Here is a 17,682-nt window from a genome sequence, read left to right as displayed (position 1 = left end):
AAGGTACTTCTGTGGGATTTCTGGGGCTCTAGGAGCCCAGCTGAGAGAGCCACTGGGCCATATGTTGTTGATGTGCCCAGAAAAAAGCAAGGTGAGTCTGTTAAAACAAACAGCATGTAAACAAGCAGCCACAGCAAAACTGGGTAGACCATGCTTATAATACTGTGGGGAATAAAGAGGTCAAAGTTTGACAATACAAGTAGGAGATTAGTTTTCATGGAAGGCTGTGGATGTGTTCCTTTCTGGTCCCATGAGGCTGGGCTCTAGAGTGCACATGGGCTCAGCTGCCCCGTGGCATGTGGGATCTCAGTTCCCCAACCAGAGATCAAATTCATATCCCCTGCATTGGAAGGTAGATTCTTAACCACTGGACCACCAGGGAAGTCCCATCTACTTCTACTTATTAAAAAGACTCTTTTGGAGTCTTTAGACATAGATTTTTCTGTGTGTCACTTTTGTATATGCAATAAAGTATATAGGCACAATAAATTGAAGTCTTTCTGACCTTCACTTTCAGAATCTGATTCTTCTGAATCACTTCTCAACTCCGTTCATCAGTATCCGTTTGTGATGAGGCCACATCACTCTCTGTGCTTTCTAGAGCATTGGTGATGCAGAGCTTTTGTCTGAGATTTTCATCCATGCTGCTGATACCCATTCTGCCAGTTCTGATGTTGCCACTTTCTTCATCTTACTAGAAGGTGTCAGTAGAACGTGTTTTAGGCAACCTAGACTCAGATTCCTTCTTCCAGCGGGTCTTTTTTTTTTTTTTTTAATCTTTTGGATGCACTGCACGGCGTGTGGGATCTTAGTTCCCTGACCAGGGATTGAACCCAAGCCCCCTGCATTGGAAGGGCGGAGTCTTAACCACTGTGCCACCAGGGAAGTCCCAGTTGGGTCTTAAATGGTTTGTTAACAGTGAACGGTCAGGAGTTTCCATTGTCTGGTCATGCCTTTGGGAATAACAACCAAGTGCATTCATGTGCAGGCAGTGACAACAAGGACAAGGCAACAGCAATCGTAAGACCCTCCCCAGTTTTCAGAGGTGAAAAAATGTATGTCTTGTAATTGATGATAATTATTCACAAGAAGTCTAGGAGTCAATGGGCACTGTCAGTATTCCAGTGACTTAGTGATGCCAAGGCTCCGGGTGGATGTCTCTGTGAGTCTCCTTGTCACAAGGTGGCAGTTCCCACAGTCAAAGGCGGAAAGCAGGGAGCAGGGTCAGGCTTTTCTCCTTCTGCATGTGAGAGAGAGAAAATATCTTTCCCAGAGATCCCTTAGCAGATTTCCCCTTACCTCCCATTGGCCAGAACTGCATCCCATGGCCATGCATAATAGCTAGGAGGGAGTTTGGGAAATCTGTTTTTTTTCCTCACCATTTCGAGAACGGAATTGGGAATGACTTTTGGATGGTCAACTAACAGTCTATCCCACTGTGGTCAAATACATTTGGGATATGCTGAGTCAAACAACCCAAAACACTATGACTTCTCAAAGCTTTTAATATGTGGCTCATCGAATTATAGAATATGTTTTTAAGCTTTTCCAAATGTAGGGAGTCCAAATTTATTTTCCCAAAAATAAGGAACCCAGTTTTGCAGAATACCAGAGAACCACTCTTGGCTGTTCCCAGAATAAGAAAACGAAGGTCCTCAGAGCAGAGCTGAATTGGCCGGTGGAATAAGGTTTGTGGAAAGTGAATGGAGACGAGGTTTGGAGTAGAGACTGAGCAGGGCTGAGAGGGTTACAGATGAAAGGGCTCTATTATAGATTTGAACCATCTCAGGTTGTTTTGATGGGTACCGGCTAATTGGTTTTCAAGAGCCTGTATCCATGCTGCCGTGGTTTCTTCTGAGACAGGACTCAGTCGATACTGAGCTATTACTATTTCCTTTTCTTTCCTAACCTCTGCCACTTCCAGTCTTCATGATGCTGGTGATACTGGAGCAGGCCGGCTGGCTTCTGGGACTGGAACTGAGTGCTTTGCTGAAATGGTCATGGACATGTGTGATGCCCGCTGCCTCTTTTCCTCAGATACATTGCTGAGCCTTTGTAAGAGCTGGCAGACCCAGGGAAGGAGTTAGTCTGCCACCATTTACTTGGACTTAGAATCATGAAGACCCTCCTAGTGGTGTTTTTTTTTTTTTTTTTTTTTTTTTTTGCGGTACGCGGGCCTCTCACTGTTGTGGCCTCTCCCGTTGCGGAGCACAGGCTCCGGACGCGCAGGCTCAGTGGCCATGGCTCACGGGCCCAGCCGCTCCGCGGCATATGGGATCCTCCCGGACCGGGGCACGAACCCGTGTCCCCTGCATCGGCAGGCGGACTCTCAACCACCGCGCTACCAGGGAAGCCCCCCCTCCTAGTTTTTTTGCCCAGAAGTGATCCATTTTTTTTTTTTTGGCTGCCCCCCGCAGCATGTGGGATCTTAGTTCCCCGACCAGGGATTGAACCCGTGCCCCCTATTGTGGAAGCACAGAGTCTTAATCACTGGACCACTAGGGAAGTTCCTAGATGTCGTCTTGAATGTTTCTGAGTAGAATAATCATGGGTCATTGGCTGATGGATTTGGAGGGGATTATACGGGGGAGCTGGTCTCCCCCCTCGTTTTCTTGGCAAAGACCATCCAGCTGTTAGGTCTAGAAGGTGAAGCCTCAAATCCCTAGCCCACCATTGTTCAGGAGCTGTATCTGAGGCAACCAGGGAGATTTCTGCCTTTCTCACATAATGCCCTCCAAACACCCGTTTGCCTGGATTTAGAATTCTAGTTGTATATATATATATATTTTTAAATTTTATTTTACTTATTTATTTTTAAATTTATTTTTATTTTTGGCTGCGTTGGGTCTTCGTTGCTGCACGTGGGCTTTCTCTAGTTGCAGTGAGCAGGGGCTACTCTTCGTTGCGGCGCGCGGACTTCTCATTGCGGCAGCTCCCCTTGTTGCTGAGCATGGGCTCTAGGCGCACGGGCTTCAGTTGTTGCAGCACGCAGGCTCAGTAGTTGCGGCACGTGGGCTCTAGGGCGCACAGGCTTCAGTAGTTGTGGCGTGTGGGCTCAGTAGTTGTGGCACACAGGCTTAGTTGCTCCGCGACATGCGGGATCTTCCCGGACCAGGGATCGAACCCGTGTCCCCTGCATTGGCAGGTGGATTCTTAACCACCGTGCCACCAGGGAAGTCCTGTATACATATTTGATTATTTAAATAGTTTTCTTTCTGCTGTTGTTAGTTCCCCGGAGACATGGTTCTTTAAATATCTTTGGCAGGTTGAGAACTTATCATTTTCATATTTTAATGCATCTTTGTTTCATTCTGACATTTTTTCTAAAACTGTCTGCAAGCTCCTTTGTTTTCCCCGTTGCCTCTAACGAACTCGTTCTGCGTTTGCTCCTTTAGCTCACTGACTCTTTTGCTGAAGTTACTTCAGTGAATTACTGTGCTTTGTTGGCTCATTTTCGTTGCTATTTCAGTAAAGTGGAACAAAAATCCCCAAACCCTTCTGCCGTCCCTGAAAGCCTCTTAACTAATGCTGTCATGGCCCTTGTTGGTTTCATCAATCCCACCCCCCAGCCCAGAGCCCTTGTTAGCTGCTCTCGATGATTTTGTGCTGATTGGTTGGCTCTGTTCTATCTGCGGTGCCTGTGGTCCCCACGTCCTCTAGCCCTCTAGGACTAGAGGCTTTCCTTCATTATTCAAATAAAATACCTCCGCCCCCGCCATCCATGCATCCCACGTACCTACGGGAAGTCTGCGTGCCCACGAGTGTCTCTGAAGATACCCAAGTTTATCAATTTGCCTAGTGGTTACTTGCCTGTCACCTCTTGCTCCAAATCCCAGCCCAGTTCTCAGTAATCCACGTCTTCTCACCAGCCCCTCCGCCCTCAGGTTTCCTTCTCCCCCAGACACGAGTCTCCCCCTCCAGCCCCCGAGGCACACCTAAAGCGATGATATCATCCCTGTGCCTTCCTTAGAATCCTTTCACGTTGACAGATTCTCTCATCCAGACAGCGAGGCCCTTCCCTTTCATAAATATAATGGATTGGTCTTGCTTCCCTAAACGAAAGAACAGTTTCCCCCTGAGACAGTGTCTGTGGCTCCTTGAGAATAAGAAATGGTTACAGTCAACAGTGTTTTGTTGCGCGTGTGTGTGTTTTTTTTAATATAATCGTTTTCCTTCCTGATTCATTACCTTTGGGTATTTTGTGAAGCTCAAATGTGACACTGGCAGTCCGTGTGACTCATGTACAGTCATGTGAACAGATAACAGAAATGGCTGTTGTCATACATTTAAAAAATACTGTCTGCATTTTATTTCCTTTGAAAAGAGTAAGGACTGAGCACATAGATAATTATTAAGTTCTGATGTTCTAGCCAGATTCTTGTGTCCTGGGAACTGAGCAAAATGTAGCTCTTTAAGGATTTTTATTTATGTAAAGCCTGAGAAGCCGCAGACAAGCCCTGGAGAGTCGGAACCGAAGGCAGCAGTCGTTTCCTCGGCCCTGAGTCTGGCTGAGGCTCTGGCTTATCGTGGGGGGCATCTGAAGGAGAGGAAGGAGCCTGGAGCCAGAAGAACAATTCCTGGGCCCACAGGAGGCCCTAGAACATCAGGGCCTGGACCCCCTCAGTGTTCCCTGCAAGGACACCAGGCAGCTGCCCCTCTGCAGAGTACACCAGGGCACTGGTCTCCACCTCGCTGACCGTCAGAGCCCCCTCTTGGCCTCGGTTGCGTTCGCCCGCCACGGCTGCCCTGGTCTGTGGGGCAGGCCTCTGACGTGTGCCCCGTCCTGTGTTGTGTCCAGGGACAGGGTGCCTTATCAGAGAGACTCCGGAGCTTCAGCATGCAGGACCTCTCCACCATCAGGGGAGACGGCGCCCCCGCTCCCTCAGGCCCCCCGCCACCGGGGCCCGGGCGGGCCAGCGGCAAGCATGGCCAGCCGAAGATGTCCAGGAGTGCTTCTGAGAGCGCTGGCAGCTCAGGTAGGTGTCACTTCCCTCCCCCTCTTTTCTACCTCGTAGGCCTTGCTTTCGTGGAGAGAGACCCAGGCCCCCCTAGGGCCCTTGCCCCAAGGACTCGCCACCCATACAGACGTCCATCAGACGGCGGCGCCAGGCCAGCCACGGAGCAGAGAAGCCCTTGGGCCAGGACAGAGGGCTGGCCTTGGGGACCGATCGGGGGCAGGGTTAGGTCGCCCGCACCAGAGGGCCCCATCTCCTCCATCTGATTATCTGGGGGGGTTGAGTAGTAGTACCTGGACCAAGCCTAGAGGCGACAGGCCCAGCTGGGCCTGGGCCAAGGCAGCTTTCTCTGTGTTCTTCTTCTCTGACCCCGCACTCCCGGGAGGGCTTACCTGTCGTGAGCACCCGAGTGTCTCCTCCCGCCCGGCCAGGGCTTTCAGCACGGTATCCCTTTTCCCTGCACGGTATTTCCTGTCCTCTCTCTCACTCTACCATCTCCTCCCCTCCCTGAGCCCCCATGCACCACGCATAACCTCGGCCACCACATGCAAAGGCCACACTAGCTCTGAGGGCTAATTCCTGTGGAGGCCAGGGCTTTACGGAAACCACACCTCCACCTCGATGTCTACCCCGGTAGAGGGGTACCTGGGCCAGGACTGGCCTGGAACTTTGTTTACAAGTGCAGAGTCCGGGCCCCCCCGGCCAGGGGATTCAGTAGGTCCAGAGTGAGCCCCTGGTATGTGATGCTGCCGAGGTTGCCGCCACATCTGGGACCCGCTGACGTCTGATCCCTCAGTGGGTTTCGGGCTTGTGGAACGTCGGGGCAGGGATTACGGGGCTAGGGAGTTGGGCCAGGACTCAGGGCTTCCCAGACTGTTCCTTGGGAAGATTACAGGGGCTTGGCTTTCGGGAGCTGAGCGCTGCAGCTGCCAGCAGAAGGTGGATGGGGAAGGGGCTGCCCGGGATCGTTCTGGATCATCACCTCCGCCCCTCCACCTTGCTGGGAAATGCAGCCTGGGGGCTGAAATGGGGCCACTATTGGAATCTCTGGCTGTGACGTGTGCAGGTGGCTAGCCTGCCCTTAAAAGTATAAACAGGGACCTCCAGGCCACCTAGACCTAGACTGTGTGCTGTGAGGTGCAGCCTACAGGGGCATCTCAGTCCTGCGCCTGGGGTCCTTCCAGGCCCCACCTGACTTGAGGGTCTAAGACGTGGATGGGAAAGAGGGAGCCTCACCACTGCCCTGGGAATGACAACCCACGCTCCCCTCCAGGGAAAGGGGAACGGCTCGGGGCCCGGCCCAGCGTCTGCCAGGTTCCAACCCTCTCGGGAATGGCCTCTCTACCCCCGGCCCCAGGATTGAAGAATGTGGCTCTTCTGTTGGAAGGGAGAGATTTTAACCCTAGCAGCGCTGGGGAGGTGGAGGCTTGGCCATGGGGGTGAGGTCCACCTCAGGTAGGGGAACCCTGTCCCTGTGCCAGGGGAACTTAGTATGGAGTCCCCAAAGGCCAGGCAGGAGGGGACCTTGGGGATCACTCAGTCTACTCCTCTGATTTTACCAGTGAAGAGACAAAGGCCCAGGGAAGGGAGCTGTCACCAGGGTTGCCCGCTGGTGGCATTCTCCTGCGGCCCCCTGACTCCTAGGCCAGTGCCTTCTCTCCGCTCACCTGCTGGCCATCAGGTTTCCTCGGGCATCTACAGCTTCTGACCTCCCGGGCGCTGTCGCAGAAACAGGGATGTGAAACGCCATTAGGTATCGCCTCCACCCTCGGTCAGCTTACCGGCTACGAAGCCTCAAATGAAAGCAGTCATTGGAAGAAAAAGGGCCCCAATTCTGTGAGGCTCGGTGCGCAGAGCTAGAACCAGTGGGGTCAAGTTCCGAGGGGGCAGCCACTTAACCAGCTGTGTGGCCTGGGCAAGCTGTTTATTCTCTCTGCACCGCAGATTCTTTATCTAAACACAGGGACTGACAAGCCCCACTTGTAAGGGTTGTCGTGAGGATTCAACCAAAAGAATCCAGGTACAGGTGCTTCGGGTCGTGCCTGGCCCTCTAGGTAGCAGCTGCTGCTGTTATTGTTCTTCTTGTTGATATCTAAGTCACCTTCGAAAGCACTTTATGACATGAAAGTATCCAGGACAGAAGCGGGCTGCCTCGTGAGGTAGTGAGATTCCTGACATTGGCAGGGCCCAAACCAAAGTCAAATAGTCATAGCCTGAAGCTCTAGGGAGGGACTCCTGCTTTGGCTAGGAAGTGGGCCTCGGTGGCCCTACGGTCCCTTTCCCTCTTAGAGTCTGTATTGTCATTATAGAGGTGAACTAAGCAGAGGAAGTAGGCTCAGAGAGGTCACACAGCGTGCCAAGGCCACACAGGACTGGAATCCAGGCCTCCTGCCTACACCTCCCCTTGGTGCATTATTCGTGGCAGCTTCAGAACTAGGAAAGAGAGAGGTTTGGTAGGCTCTAAAAGGTGATGGATATTACTCAGCCATAAAAAGGAATGAAATTTTGCCATTTGTGACAACATGGATGGACCTGAGGGTATTATGCTTAGTGAAATGAGTCAGACAGAGAAGGACAAATACTGTGTGTTTTCATTTATATGTGAATCTAAAACATGAAACAAACCAATGAATATAACAAAACAGAAACAGACTCAGAGCTACTGAGAACAGACCGGTGGTTGCCAGAGGGGAGAGTGGTGGCGGGGAGGGGTAAAATGGGCGGAGAGGATCAAGAGCTACAAACCACCAGCTATCAAATCGATAGGCTACAAGGCTGCAGTGCACAGCACAGGAATATAGCCATTATTATTCATAGTATCTGTATACGGATATGATCTATAAAAATATTGAATTACTGCACCTGTACACCTGAAACTGATATAATATTGTAAGTCAACTATACTTCAATACAGAAGGAAAAAAAAAAAAAAAAAGGCGATGGGAGGCATCCCCTGGGCTTTGAACATCTTCCCAGAGAATCACTAGATGGAAGCGGATTTGGGCTGATTTGTTTGGTTCTGACCCTGCCGCCCCCTGGGGGCAGGGGCAACGCTCTGGTTGCAGGTGTGCAGGCCAAGCAGGTGGAGTTCGCAGAGAACCAGAGAGCCTGCTGTGCTGCCACACGACCTGCTCTCCTCACTGCCTGCCCTTGGCCGTGGCGCCTGTGATTTCAGGGGGCCGGCAAGGGAGGTGCTGACCTAGCAGGGAGGGCAGGGACCATTGGCCCTCGCCCTGGCTGTTCTGGGCCTAAAATAAAAGTCATCTCAGAAACAAAGACCAGTGGAAGATGGCCCAGGGTCTGGGCGTGGGGCAAAAGCACCCAGATCAGAGGCTCTGGGGCTGTCGTAACCCCAGAGTGGAGGGTCCGGGTGCCTGGAAGGAAGTCAGCCAAAGGAGGCCCAGCTTTGTGTGCCCTCCCAGCGCCCAGCCTCAGACGCCAGGCATGGTCGGGTCGGGGAAACGGCCCCCAGTCTGGGCTTCCATACTGGCTGAGTGACCCTGGGCCTGTGCAGAGACGGTAAATGCAACACAGCGAGGCAGACGTCAACAAGCAGTCACCACACTTGTTCCCTCTGGGCCTAGATTCAGCCTCAGAACCTTCCTCAGAATGATACCCCAGGCGGCTTGCTATCAGAGGATTTGACCTTGGCACAGAAAACGAACTCAATGCAGTTCAGGTTTCCTCTGGAGAAAAGGCACAAGAATCCCTATCCCTCCTACATCTTAGGCTCGTGAGGAGAGCAATCAAGGTTATTTGCAAGCCCTGGCAGGTGGCACCTGTTGCAGGCAGGCTGGGAGAGGCTGGGCAAGACGCAGTGGCTGCCCCCCGTGGAGTTGTGTGCAGCGTTGGAAGCAACAGTTTCAATGTACATACAGGTAGAGTTTGAAAACACGAGGCCTAGTGAAAAAAGTACAAAATGGAATAAGATCTATAACAGTTTATGTAAAATAAAAACATAGGCCCATTGGTGTAAAATAACACGATGCAGTTTGCATTGCCCACCCTGCAGAATGGACTGGGAGGCGTTTTGTCAGATACCATTTATTGAAAGTCTGGCACTGAACCCCAGGAAGGGTACAAGGGACTTGAAAAAATGATCCTTGCCTTCCATGAACTTGGAGACAGCCTGTATTTAGTGAGCACCTACTGTATACCAAGGCCCAGATGTGCACCAAGACCAATGGACTGTGTAAGGTAGCAGCCAATTAGCCGTGTGAGCACTTTGAGGGTTCAGCGGTCAGTTTCCTGCAGGTCATTCTGAACTGGGAGACAGAGAGAGGAAGGGCATCTGGGCGGGCACAGTTGGAGTTACTTCTCAGAGGAAACTTTTTTTTTTTTTTTTTTTTTTTTTTGTGGTTCGCGGGCCTCTCACTGTTGTGGCCTCTCCCGTTGTGGAGCACAGGCTCCGGACGTGCAGGCCCAGCGGCCATGGCTCACGGGCCCAGCCGCTCCGCGGCACGTGGGATCCTCCCAGACCGGGGCACGAACCCACGTCCCCTGCATCGGCAGGCGGACTCTCAACCACTGCGCCACCAGGGAAGCCCTCTCAGAGGAAACTTTGACATCATCCCCTGCCTTCCCTTGGGCTGCAGGACACAAGGACTGACCTCTGTGGGCCAGGCAAGGTCATTTTCTAGCACCAGAGAGGAAGCTGGATCTGGAATGATCCCCTCCCCCACCTCGGTGTCTCTACAGAGACCCACGTTCCTGGGACCCCTGTATTGAACACACTGGGGTCCCCACACCTCCCTGGGACCTCCCGGTTTGCCTGGGGCCGGTTCCTGTCAACTGGGGGCTATCACTGATGGTGCCCCCATCCCCACAGTGTGTACCTGCTGCTTCACCTGCAGGACCCGGAAAGGTGAGTAGACAGCCAGCATCTCTGCAGCGTGCGGGAGTCGCCTCGGGAGGAGGCTCTAACCATGAGCTGGTGTCAGACCTGGGAGCTCCCTTTCAGCTGCAGGGTCTGGGGGGTGGAGTCAGGAGGTTACCTCCTTGAAACAGCAAACGTGTATTACCCTACAGCGAAGCCAGGCTAGACATTTGGGAGCGGCTTAACTGGGTGGTCTGGCTCAGGGACTCTCAGGACTTCTGGTCAGGATGTCGGCCAGGGCTGCAGCCATCTGAAGGCTTGACTGAAGATGGCTGTCTTGTGACTGTTGGCCGGAGGCCTCAGATCCTCACCACATGGGCCTCTCTGGGGCTGGTTGAGCATCCTTACGACATGGCAGCTGGCTTCACCCAGAGTGAGTGATGCAGGAGAGAGAGGGCAAGCAGGAAGCCACAGTACCTTTTAGGACCTGGTCTGAAGTCACACACCACCACTTCTGCCTTATTCTGTTTGCCGGAAGTGAGTCATTAAGTCCAGCCCACACTCAAGGGGCGGGGAATTCATCTCCACCTCTTGAAGGGAGGAGCATCAAAGAATGTGTAGATCTATTTTAAAACCATCCCAGGGTCATAGTTCCTTGTGCTCTGGGTGATGAGGACCCAGGCACTTACCCAGCTCCTCTGAAGTGATGGAGCCCCAGGGGTTTCGGTCCTTGTGCAGCCAAGGGAGCCCTGGTCCTGCTTTGCCACTTACCAGCTGTGTACCTATGTGCAAATCACCTAACCACCCTAAGCCTTGATTTGCTTCGAATAGAGATAAAGATCCCCGCTTCCCCACTTCACTGTGCTGCTGTGAAAATGTCTGTGAAAGGACTTTGTGGAGGGTGGTGATGGTGATTACTGTTAGAGCCAGGGGACCTCAGGGAGGGTAGGGGCCTGGGCTCTCCCCAGCCCGGCAGGCCCCTGGGTGTGGGGGATAGCTCAGCCACATGGTTCTGTCCTGACCTGCTCCTGCGCTTTCCCTGACCTTACCTAGACACGCGAGGGGCCAGAGATGGTGCTGGGCTAACCCAGCCCCCTTTGCTCCCCCCGCACGAAGGAGGTGCCTTTGGCTCAGAAGGCGAGAGGGGCTGCCCCTGGCCTGCAGCTGCTGGCTGGTCTGAGGGGAGGAGAGAGGCACGCCTGGTGCCCTTGTTGCCTGTGCCCCCAGCCCCGGTGCCACTGAGACGTGGCTCGTGCCTCCCAGATCGGTGGAGGGAGAAGGGTCCTGTTTTCCCTTTATTTCTTCAGTTTTAAGACTTTTCAATGCTAAGGTCTTCAAAGGTCTGTAGAAGACATGGGGGGTTTGGAGGCCAGAAACCTAGTGAGAACAGATGGTCCAAGGAGTCCTGAGCAGGGCTGCGGAGACCAGCATCGTGCCGGAACGGAGGAGTGTATATATGCTCAGCAAGAATAAAAGAAACGGAGGGGCTGCACGCAGCTGTTTCCAGCACGAGCGGCCAAGACTCGGGCCTGGTGGACGTACTCGTTTGTGGGAAACAACCACAGCGTCCCAGGCAATTATGGGTATTTCTATCTAGTCACCCTTTACAGTTTTGAGTTTGTAAATTCCATGAGCCATTCAGAAGGCCTCTCCTTCCGGGACCTTGTCACTTGGGGGCCAGGGAGAGGAGGGGCACTGGGGAGGGGAGGGGCCCCGGGGAGGGGAGGGGCCCCGGGGCCCCGGGGAGAGGAGAGCCGCCTTCTCCGATCTTGCCTCGTGCGCCTCTTCTGTGCTGCTCTCTGCATGGGGAAGCCCTCGCCCTCCCCATGACACCTGGCGGTTTCATGATCAGAGGCTGCCTTCCCAGTACGTTTAAACAGAATTACAGCTGATTGTGGGAACTGAGTAGAGTTCGGTCTTCCTGGGAGCTGCGGGGATGGGGGCTTCTTGGGGACCGGACAGCAGGTGGGGCTCGGTGGAGGCCTCCGGCTGGGGTGGCCCTGCTCAGGGTTGTGATCTGGGAGCCTTTGCCCCGGCCCTGCCTTTCTTGGCCCTCTTGACACCCAGGGCCCTGGAGTTCTTCCCCGTCTCCCTAAGGTCTTCTTGCGGGGAACCAGCTAGTGATGTGTCCACACCATTTCCCTCTGGGATGGGGGGAAAACCCCTTGGTTCTCCAGGCCTCAGTCTCCTCCTCTGTAAAGGGGCGGGGGGCGGTGGTGGTTTGAGCTCGATGCCCCTGGGGCCCTTCCAGCTCTGACCCGTTTTCTGCGGGTGAAGGGTGCCGAGTGTGGTGTGTCAGCAGATGGTGTCGGGGGAGGTGGGTCTCACACCCGGGGCTGGGGCAGTGATGCTGGGAGAGAGGATTTCAGGGGGTCACAGACGCTTCGGTCAGAGGGGCCCTCCTGGTCCCCCGAAATGATTTCCGTCTGTGCGTCTCAGGCCCCAGGAGAACATTCGCTCCGTTCCTGCCCATCTGTTAATCGTTTCCTGTTGTCTCCTGCACATCTGTCTCTCTTTTTCTGTGCTTCTGTTAATTCTCTCTCTCTCCCGCTCATACCTACCGCCCTTTCTCCCCTCTTTTCTCTCTGCCTGCCTTGATGTTATATAGAGCTGAAAACGGAATTCTATTACTGCTTGAAATTAGTCATAGGGGTGGGGTTTTTTTTTCCTTTTTTTAAAAAAATCGAGTGTACGGGGCATATAAAAAGCAGAGTCGTCTCTTTTTATCCTCTCTATTAAAAGAAAGAGAGAATTGCATCTTTCTTGAGGGTGGCCCCCCGGCAGTTTCTTTCCTCAGCAGCCGGAGCCGTCAGAGGTTTGGAGCGCGGGCAGAGAGTGAGCGTGTGTCCGGGTGTGTATACCTGTGTGTGTGCACGAACACTCACACGTGTGTGTGAGTCTCACCCCCAGAGGTCCTTCCCTAACAGGATATTCTCTTCTTTCTCCTCGGTGGCTGTCGGGGACGCTGATGTGAGTGTTCCAGATGGGCGTGCTCGCCTCCAGATGCCTTTGCTGACTTTCATTAACGGCTCCCGCTAACGTGTGCTGCGGGGGAGTGTTTGCTAACCCGGGGTGTTTGCTGCACTGATGGGATGGGTGGGCCCGGGGCTCCTGCAGAAGGATCTCAGCTCGGCCTTGGAGGGCTGGGAGTTTCTCCCTCCCTGGCCTCTCCACAGAGAGAAGAGGTGCAGCTGCTTCCTAGCCTGCTGTAGACACGTGTGCTAATACAGAACGTCCGTCAAGGCCACACACCCACTCCCCTGCTGTGGAAAATAAGAGCGACCCCTGTCCTTTCCTGGAGGCCGCGCAGCCTCGGGCACCATGGTCAGCTCTGCGGGCTCAAGGCCTTGGCTGCCGTTCCTTGAGATTTGGAGGTGGTTGTGGCCATGACCTTGCATGAGATGCCCCTCATACAAGTTGTCTTCAGGAGCCATCAGAGTATTAAGATGTGGGCAGCAGTACCCTTTCGGGTGAGAACCTATTCAGTCACAATTCTATTTGGATCTACAGGGAGAGGAGTGCTGAGGAGGCCCGCCATCGAATTTTCTGCCCAGCCACGCATCTTCATCCTGGTGCCCCTCTTGGTGGGACCAGGTTCTGTGGGGTTTATATCTTCATTTATACGCCTCCCTGTTCCACAGAGGATTTATAAGTCTGGTTGTGGAAATACAGATGATACACTGAACCAACTAAGAAAAAGGAAGCTTGAGAGAAAGGGAATAGGCAGGTAAGATGGAGTCGGAGTGAGAAGAAAAGTTTAAGTGCTTGTCACAAAGTCACAGACTGTCCAAGATGCTGGGCTTCCTGGCAGCCAGGGCAAAGAGGGAAACGCAGCTAAGAGATTCAGTGTCACAACACGGTAGCCAACCGGAGGCTCAGAGGCTCAGCTTGTCCACAGTGGTTATTCTCACGGGTCCCAAGAGTCAGGCAGAACATTACAAACACCATTCTTGGCAAAACCCCTCCATGAACACAGTAAGCAGTAGGATTCTTCTCTTTTTAGCAGGTTCTCTCTGTGGCTTCCATGCGAAGCTACTTCTAGCCCCCGAGCTGCCCCCACACTAACCCCCTTGGCTCCCCCACCTCTGCTGAGTTGAATGATTGTTTTCTATTCCTGCCTGGATATCTGGGTTCCCCTTGATCCATCACTTCTAGTGGGCCAGAGGGTCACTTCTTTTCTACCCTTTAGTCCATGCTCAAGGATGCAGTGGAGAACAAACTCAAAGCCATTTTTGTTTCAGTCCTGAGATAGTCATTGTTGTTGTTTTATTACTATTATTATTTTGGTAATGTGTGAGTTCATCGCTCAGTCTCAGTGAATCCAGACCACGTGAGCAGCCTGAATTGTTCGATGCCTGAGGATGTTTTGGTGACTCTGGGCTGCCCTCTGAACCCCAGAGTGATCAGTACAGAGAAAGCCCTGGCCCCAGATTCAGAGGGAACCACGTGTGCAGAGGCACAGACTCAAACCAGCCCCCTAGCCCGTTCTCAGGATGTGGGGTTCTGTGCTGGGGCGGCCGGAGCTGGCCAGGCTGCTTCTGCAGTTTCTGGCCTGGTCTGAGAGCTTTCGGGCCTGGGCTGGCCTGTCTCTTTTTCCTCCTGTCAGGTGTCCAGAAGGAATGTCCTTGTGATAGGTGTCGAGTTCTGATTTGGGACAAGAGCCAAGCCCTCTGAGACGATGTCAGGTCTCCACCTCGGTTAGTGGACGGGCAGCCACTGTGGGTACAACCCCGGGGTCAGGTGATCCGAGGGGCCCAGGAGGATCAGCCGTAGCTCAGGATGCTTTCTGTGGGGCTGAGGCAGTGAGACTGACGGACAGGAGAACCAGGGCGCGCAGCACAAGCCATGTGGTACACATCCCAAGCCCCGCTGGGAGTCGAGAGGCAGGCAGGACCGGAGCATTCAGGGAGGGCTCCCTGGAGTTGCCAGCCTTCATGTTCCTCGGTCCTAAGGATGCAGCTGATTTGGCCAGGGGAAGGGACCAGAGGGAACCTAAACCCGGAGGAGACAGGCTGGGGGATGCACTGGAGCAAAAAGCGCAAAGGAAGTTTAATGATCTCGGGCTTGGCTCTCACTCGGGTGCTGTCTGAGCAGGTTGCTCCCAGCCTACAATTCAGCTTTGAAATCCGTGGTTAAGGCAGCCCTGCTCTCGTGCTGCCTCCTGCCGGCTGTTGGGAGTATAGCAGCAATGACCGGGAAAGCGGCTCAAGATTAGGCTTCTGCTGTTAGTTTTACTAAGCCCACACCGGGTGCTGTTATTCCCCTTTTGATAGAACACATTTTGTGGCTGAAAATGTTTTTGGGAGAAGTAGCAGGGTGTCCCAGAACGAGCTCTGGTTTTTATCTGCAGGCCTGGGGGTGGTTGGACCAGGTGATCTGAGGGCCCCCTGGCTGTGTGCATTCTGTGATTCTAGGTAAAAACAATATACGAAGCCTAGAAAGAAGTGTCTCTGGGTGTCAGATAAACTGGGTATGGGCAGGAAGTATTCTATATCTCGACTGAGATAGGACCACATGGCCAGATGACATGGAATATGCTCAGCATTGAACATTGCAAAAATACCGTGCACTCAGTGACATGAATCCATTCTGGTGCTTTCCCTGTGGATTAGTCACGGCAAACCAAAACAGGAATCCTGCTGTCGTTTTCTGAGGGGAAGACTGCTGCTAGATTCTCCTTCCACTAGGCTCCTTTGCTTCTCTAGGACTTGGCCTTTGAAATGAAAAATCTACATAGCTTTGCTTAAGGTTCTCTCTGAAGGCTTCCTGGCATTTTACATCCTGTCTCTTAAAGAATGCTTGGAGCTGAAAGTGCAAGTGTAATTAAGGCACTGTCAGCACTGCTGGTTTGTGTTATAGAAAACTGTGCTATTCCTCTCCAGAGGTCACTGCCACCATCTTTTCTAGAGATTCTTTCCCGGAGATTCTTTCTTTCTTCTGGTATGGCCTCACAGCTCTAAGCTGCAGGGTTAGACGTGTCTCAGTTAAGGCAGCGCTGTCCCCACCTCCCCTGGTAGCTTGTCAGTAGATTCTGAAGCCTGTGCTCGTTCCCATGCACAGCGCCTGACCAGTCTCACAGTTGCAGTGATCCTGGATCCCCTGCAGTATCGCTGGCGGATACCGGGGCCTCGGCTCTCCTAACCGGCCTGGCTTGCTGTGCTGTGTGCCTGACTTTGACCTTGCGTGCCCTTCTCCGCTCCTTTCTACACTGATCCCACCTCGCTGTACTTTGTCTCCTCTGCATAGATTGTAAATGGACATTCAGTGGTTGAGGGGGATGTGAATGAGGGTGGTGTGAAGGCCTGGGAGCCTCACCAGGTCCAAAACCCTTTGGCGTTTTCCGATGAGGAGGAGGAAGACCTGCTGGATTTCATGTACAAGTATAAAGCGCCTCGAAGGACGGAGTTCCCCCTGGAGGTACACGGTGTTGGGGGCTGCGGGGTGGAGCGTGTGTTTGCACAAAGGGCTCTGCCCTGGAGAACTGGCGGCACCCAACATCTCCTGAGTGCCTGGGGCGGGGAGACCTCCCTCCATCAAACAGGCAGGACAAGCCAACTAGGTAGCGTCCAGCTACTTGCCAAGGGGTAAAAAAGACCCTACTACTTGTATTTGAAAATAGGAGAGGTGAGATTGTGCCTAGGGATTAAAAAAACAAACAAAAAACCCAACTACCAACCTAAGGTGATGTGTGAATGAAAAGCAACCAAATGAGTGTTTTGGAGGAAGAAAAACTCAGAATGTGTTATATGACAAGTCTTTATATAAAGCGTGTTCATCCCTGTATCTTCAGGACACAGCGTAGTGCCTGGTACAACACAGATGTTCATAAAATGTTATAGAAGGGGCACAGCCCTTCAAAATGACCAAACAATACACTTGATCTGTGTACTCTTGCCAGTTGTAGATGCAGGTGGAGGGCCAAGCCTAGAGCCTCAGGGCCTTGCTCTGTGCAGGGTCACCAGCCTTGGGCTCAGGTGCAGGGCCCGCAGAATCGGGGGACCCCAGAGTCTTCCTCTCTGTCCCGTCACATCTCTCCCCTTCCCCTCCCCCTGAACACTGTGGCCTGAGAGCCCATCTGAGGCAAGTTGGGAGTCCCCCTGCCCACAGAGCAGAGACCCTTGTGAGCCTCAGGTGAGGTAGTGCATGGAAAGGCTGACCTCCTTCCCGGAGGGCAGGGAAGGTGCCAGAACCATTCTAGGTCCTGAGGCTTTGTGCCTTTTTGCTTTTGTTTTTGTACAGCTGCACAAGCTGCTTTACTGTTTATGGTTAAACTGCTTGAGGCAGATCCCTAAAACAGAGGTTTCACCGATTCTTTTCTTACTGGGTCCAGAGGTGGCTGGTAAACACTTCCTAGTCGCAGAGGTGTAGCGTGAGGACTCAGGATGTGGAAGGCCAGAGCCTTCCATTCCTGCTTCTTTCTCTTCTGCCTCCCTTCCGTGTGCCCGCTGGGCACCAAGCTCCTTGCTGGGAAATGGTGGTGAACTCGGCCCTGCTCCCAGGAAGTCACAGTGTGGCAGGGGACACAGTGCACAGAGCAGGCACGCTCCCCTGTGGGCGCAAAGTCCTCTGACGCCCTGTCACGTGCTAAACAGTGTGAGAACCAAGGAGCTGATCCTGGCTGTGAGTGGGCCATGTGGGTGGGGCTCAGGAGTGACTTTGGACAGAGAAGGGAGGAAGGACCTCTGCTCAGAAGGGATGGAGGTATGAAAGGGCAGAGTAGAAAACGAAGCCGAGTACAGAGAGTTGGGGCCAGTTGTGAACCCCCTTGAGTGCTATGCTAGAAAATATTTCCCTTTTCTTTTACGGTGATAGTAACTTCCCCTGTGATTTGTGTGTCCCATGGAAGGAGAGGTCCCTTGATAGTCATTTGTAGGGAAGATGAGGTGGAACCCTTCATACTTAAAGGTACTG

General features: G+C 53.1%; 1 protein-coding gene across 4 annotated transcripts in view; it reads left to right on the top strand.

Moving 5' to 3' along the window:
* Positions 1-17,682, top strand: part of REEP1 (receptor accessory protein 1) — a 112,847-nt gene that overhangs the window by 91,622 nt on the left and 3,543 nt on the right. For 3 of the 4 annotated variants that reach the window (XR_014017422.1, XR_014017423.1, XM_081254022.1), the window contains exon 6: positions 4,799-4,976. Coding sequence is in view for 2 of the 4 variants with exons in the window: in XM_081254022.1 (XP_081110148.1) it covers positions 4,799-4,976 (178 nt within the window). In the remaining 2 variants the exon portion in view is untranslated. Of the gene's footprint in view, positions 1-4,798; positions 4,977-9,783; positions 9,820-16,036; positions 16,189-17,682 lie in introns of all 4 variants that reach the window. The other variant, XM_081254023.1, reaches the window with a different exon arrangement.

The sequence above is a fragment of the Mesoplodon bidens genome (assembly GCF_964165515.1).
Source record: "Mesoplodon bidens genome assembly, chromosome: 14".
NCBI classification, from domain to species: domain Eukaryota; kingdom Metazoa; phylum Chordata; class Mammalia; order Artiodactyla; family Ziphiidae; genus Mesoplodon; species Mesoplodon bidens.
This window is presented reverse-complemented; position numbering and strand designations above follow the sequence as displayed.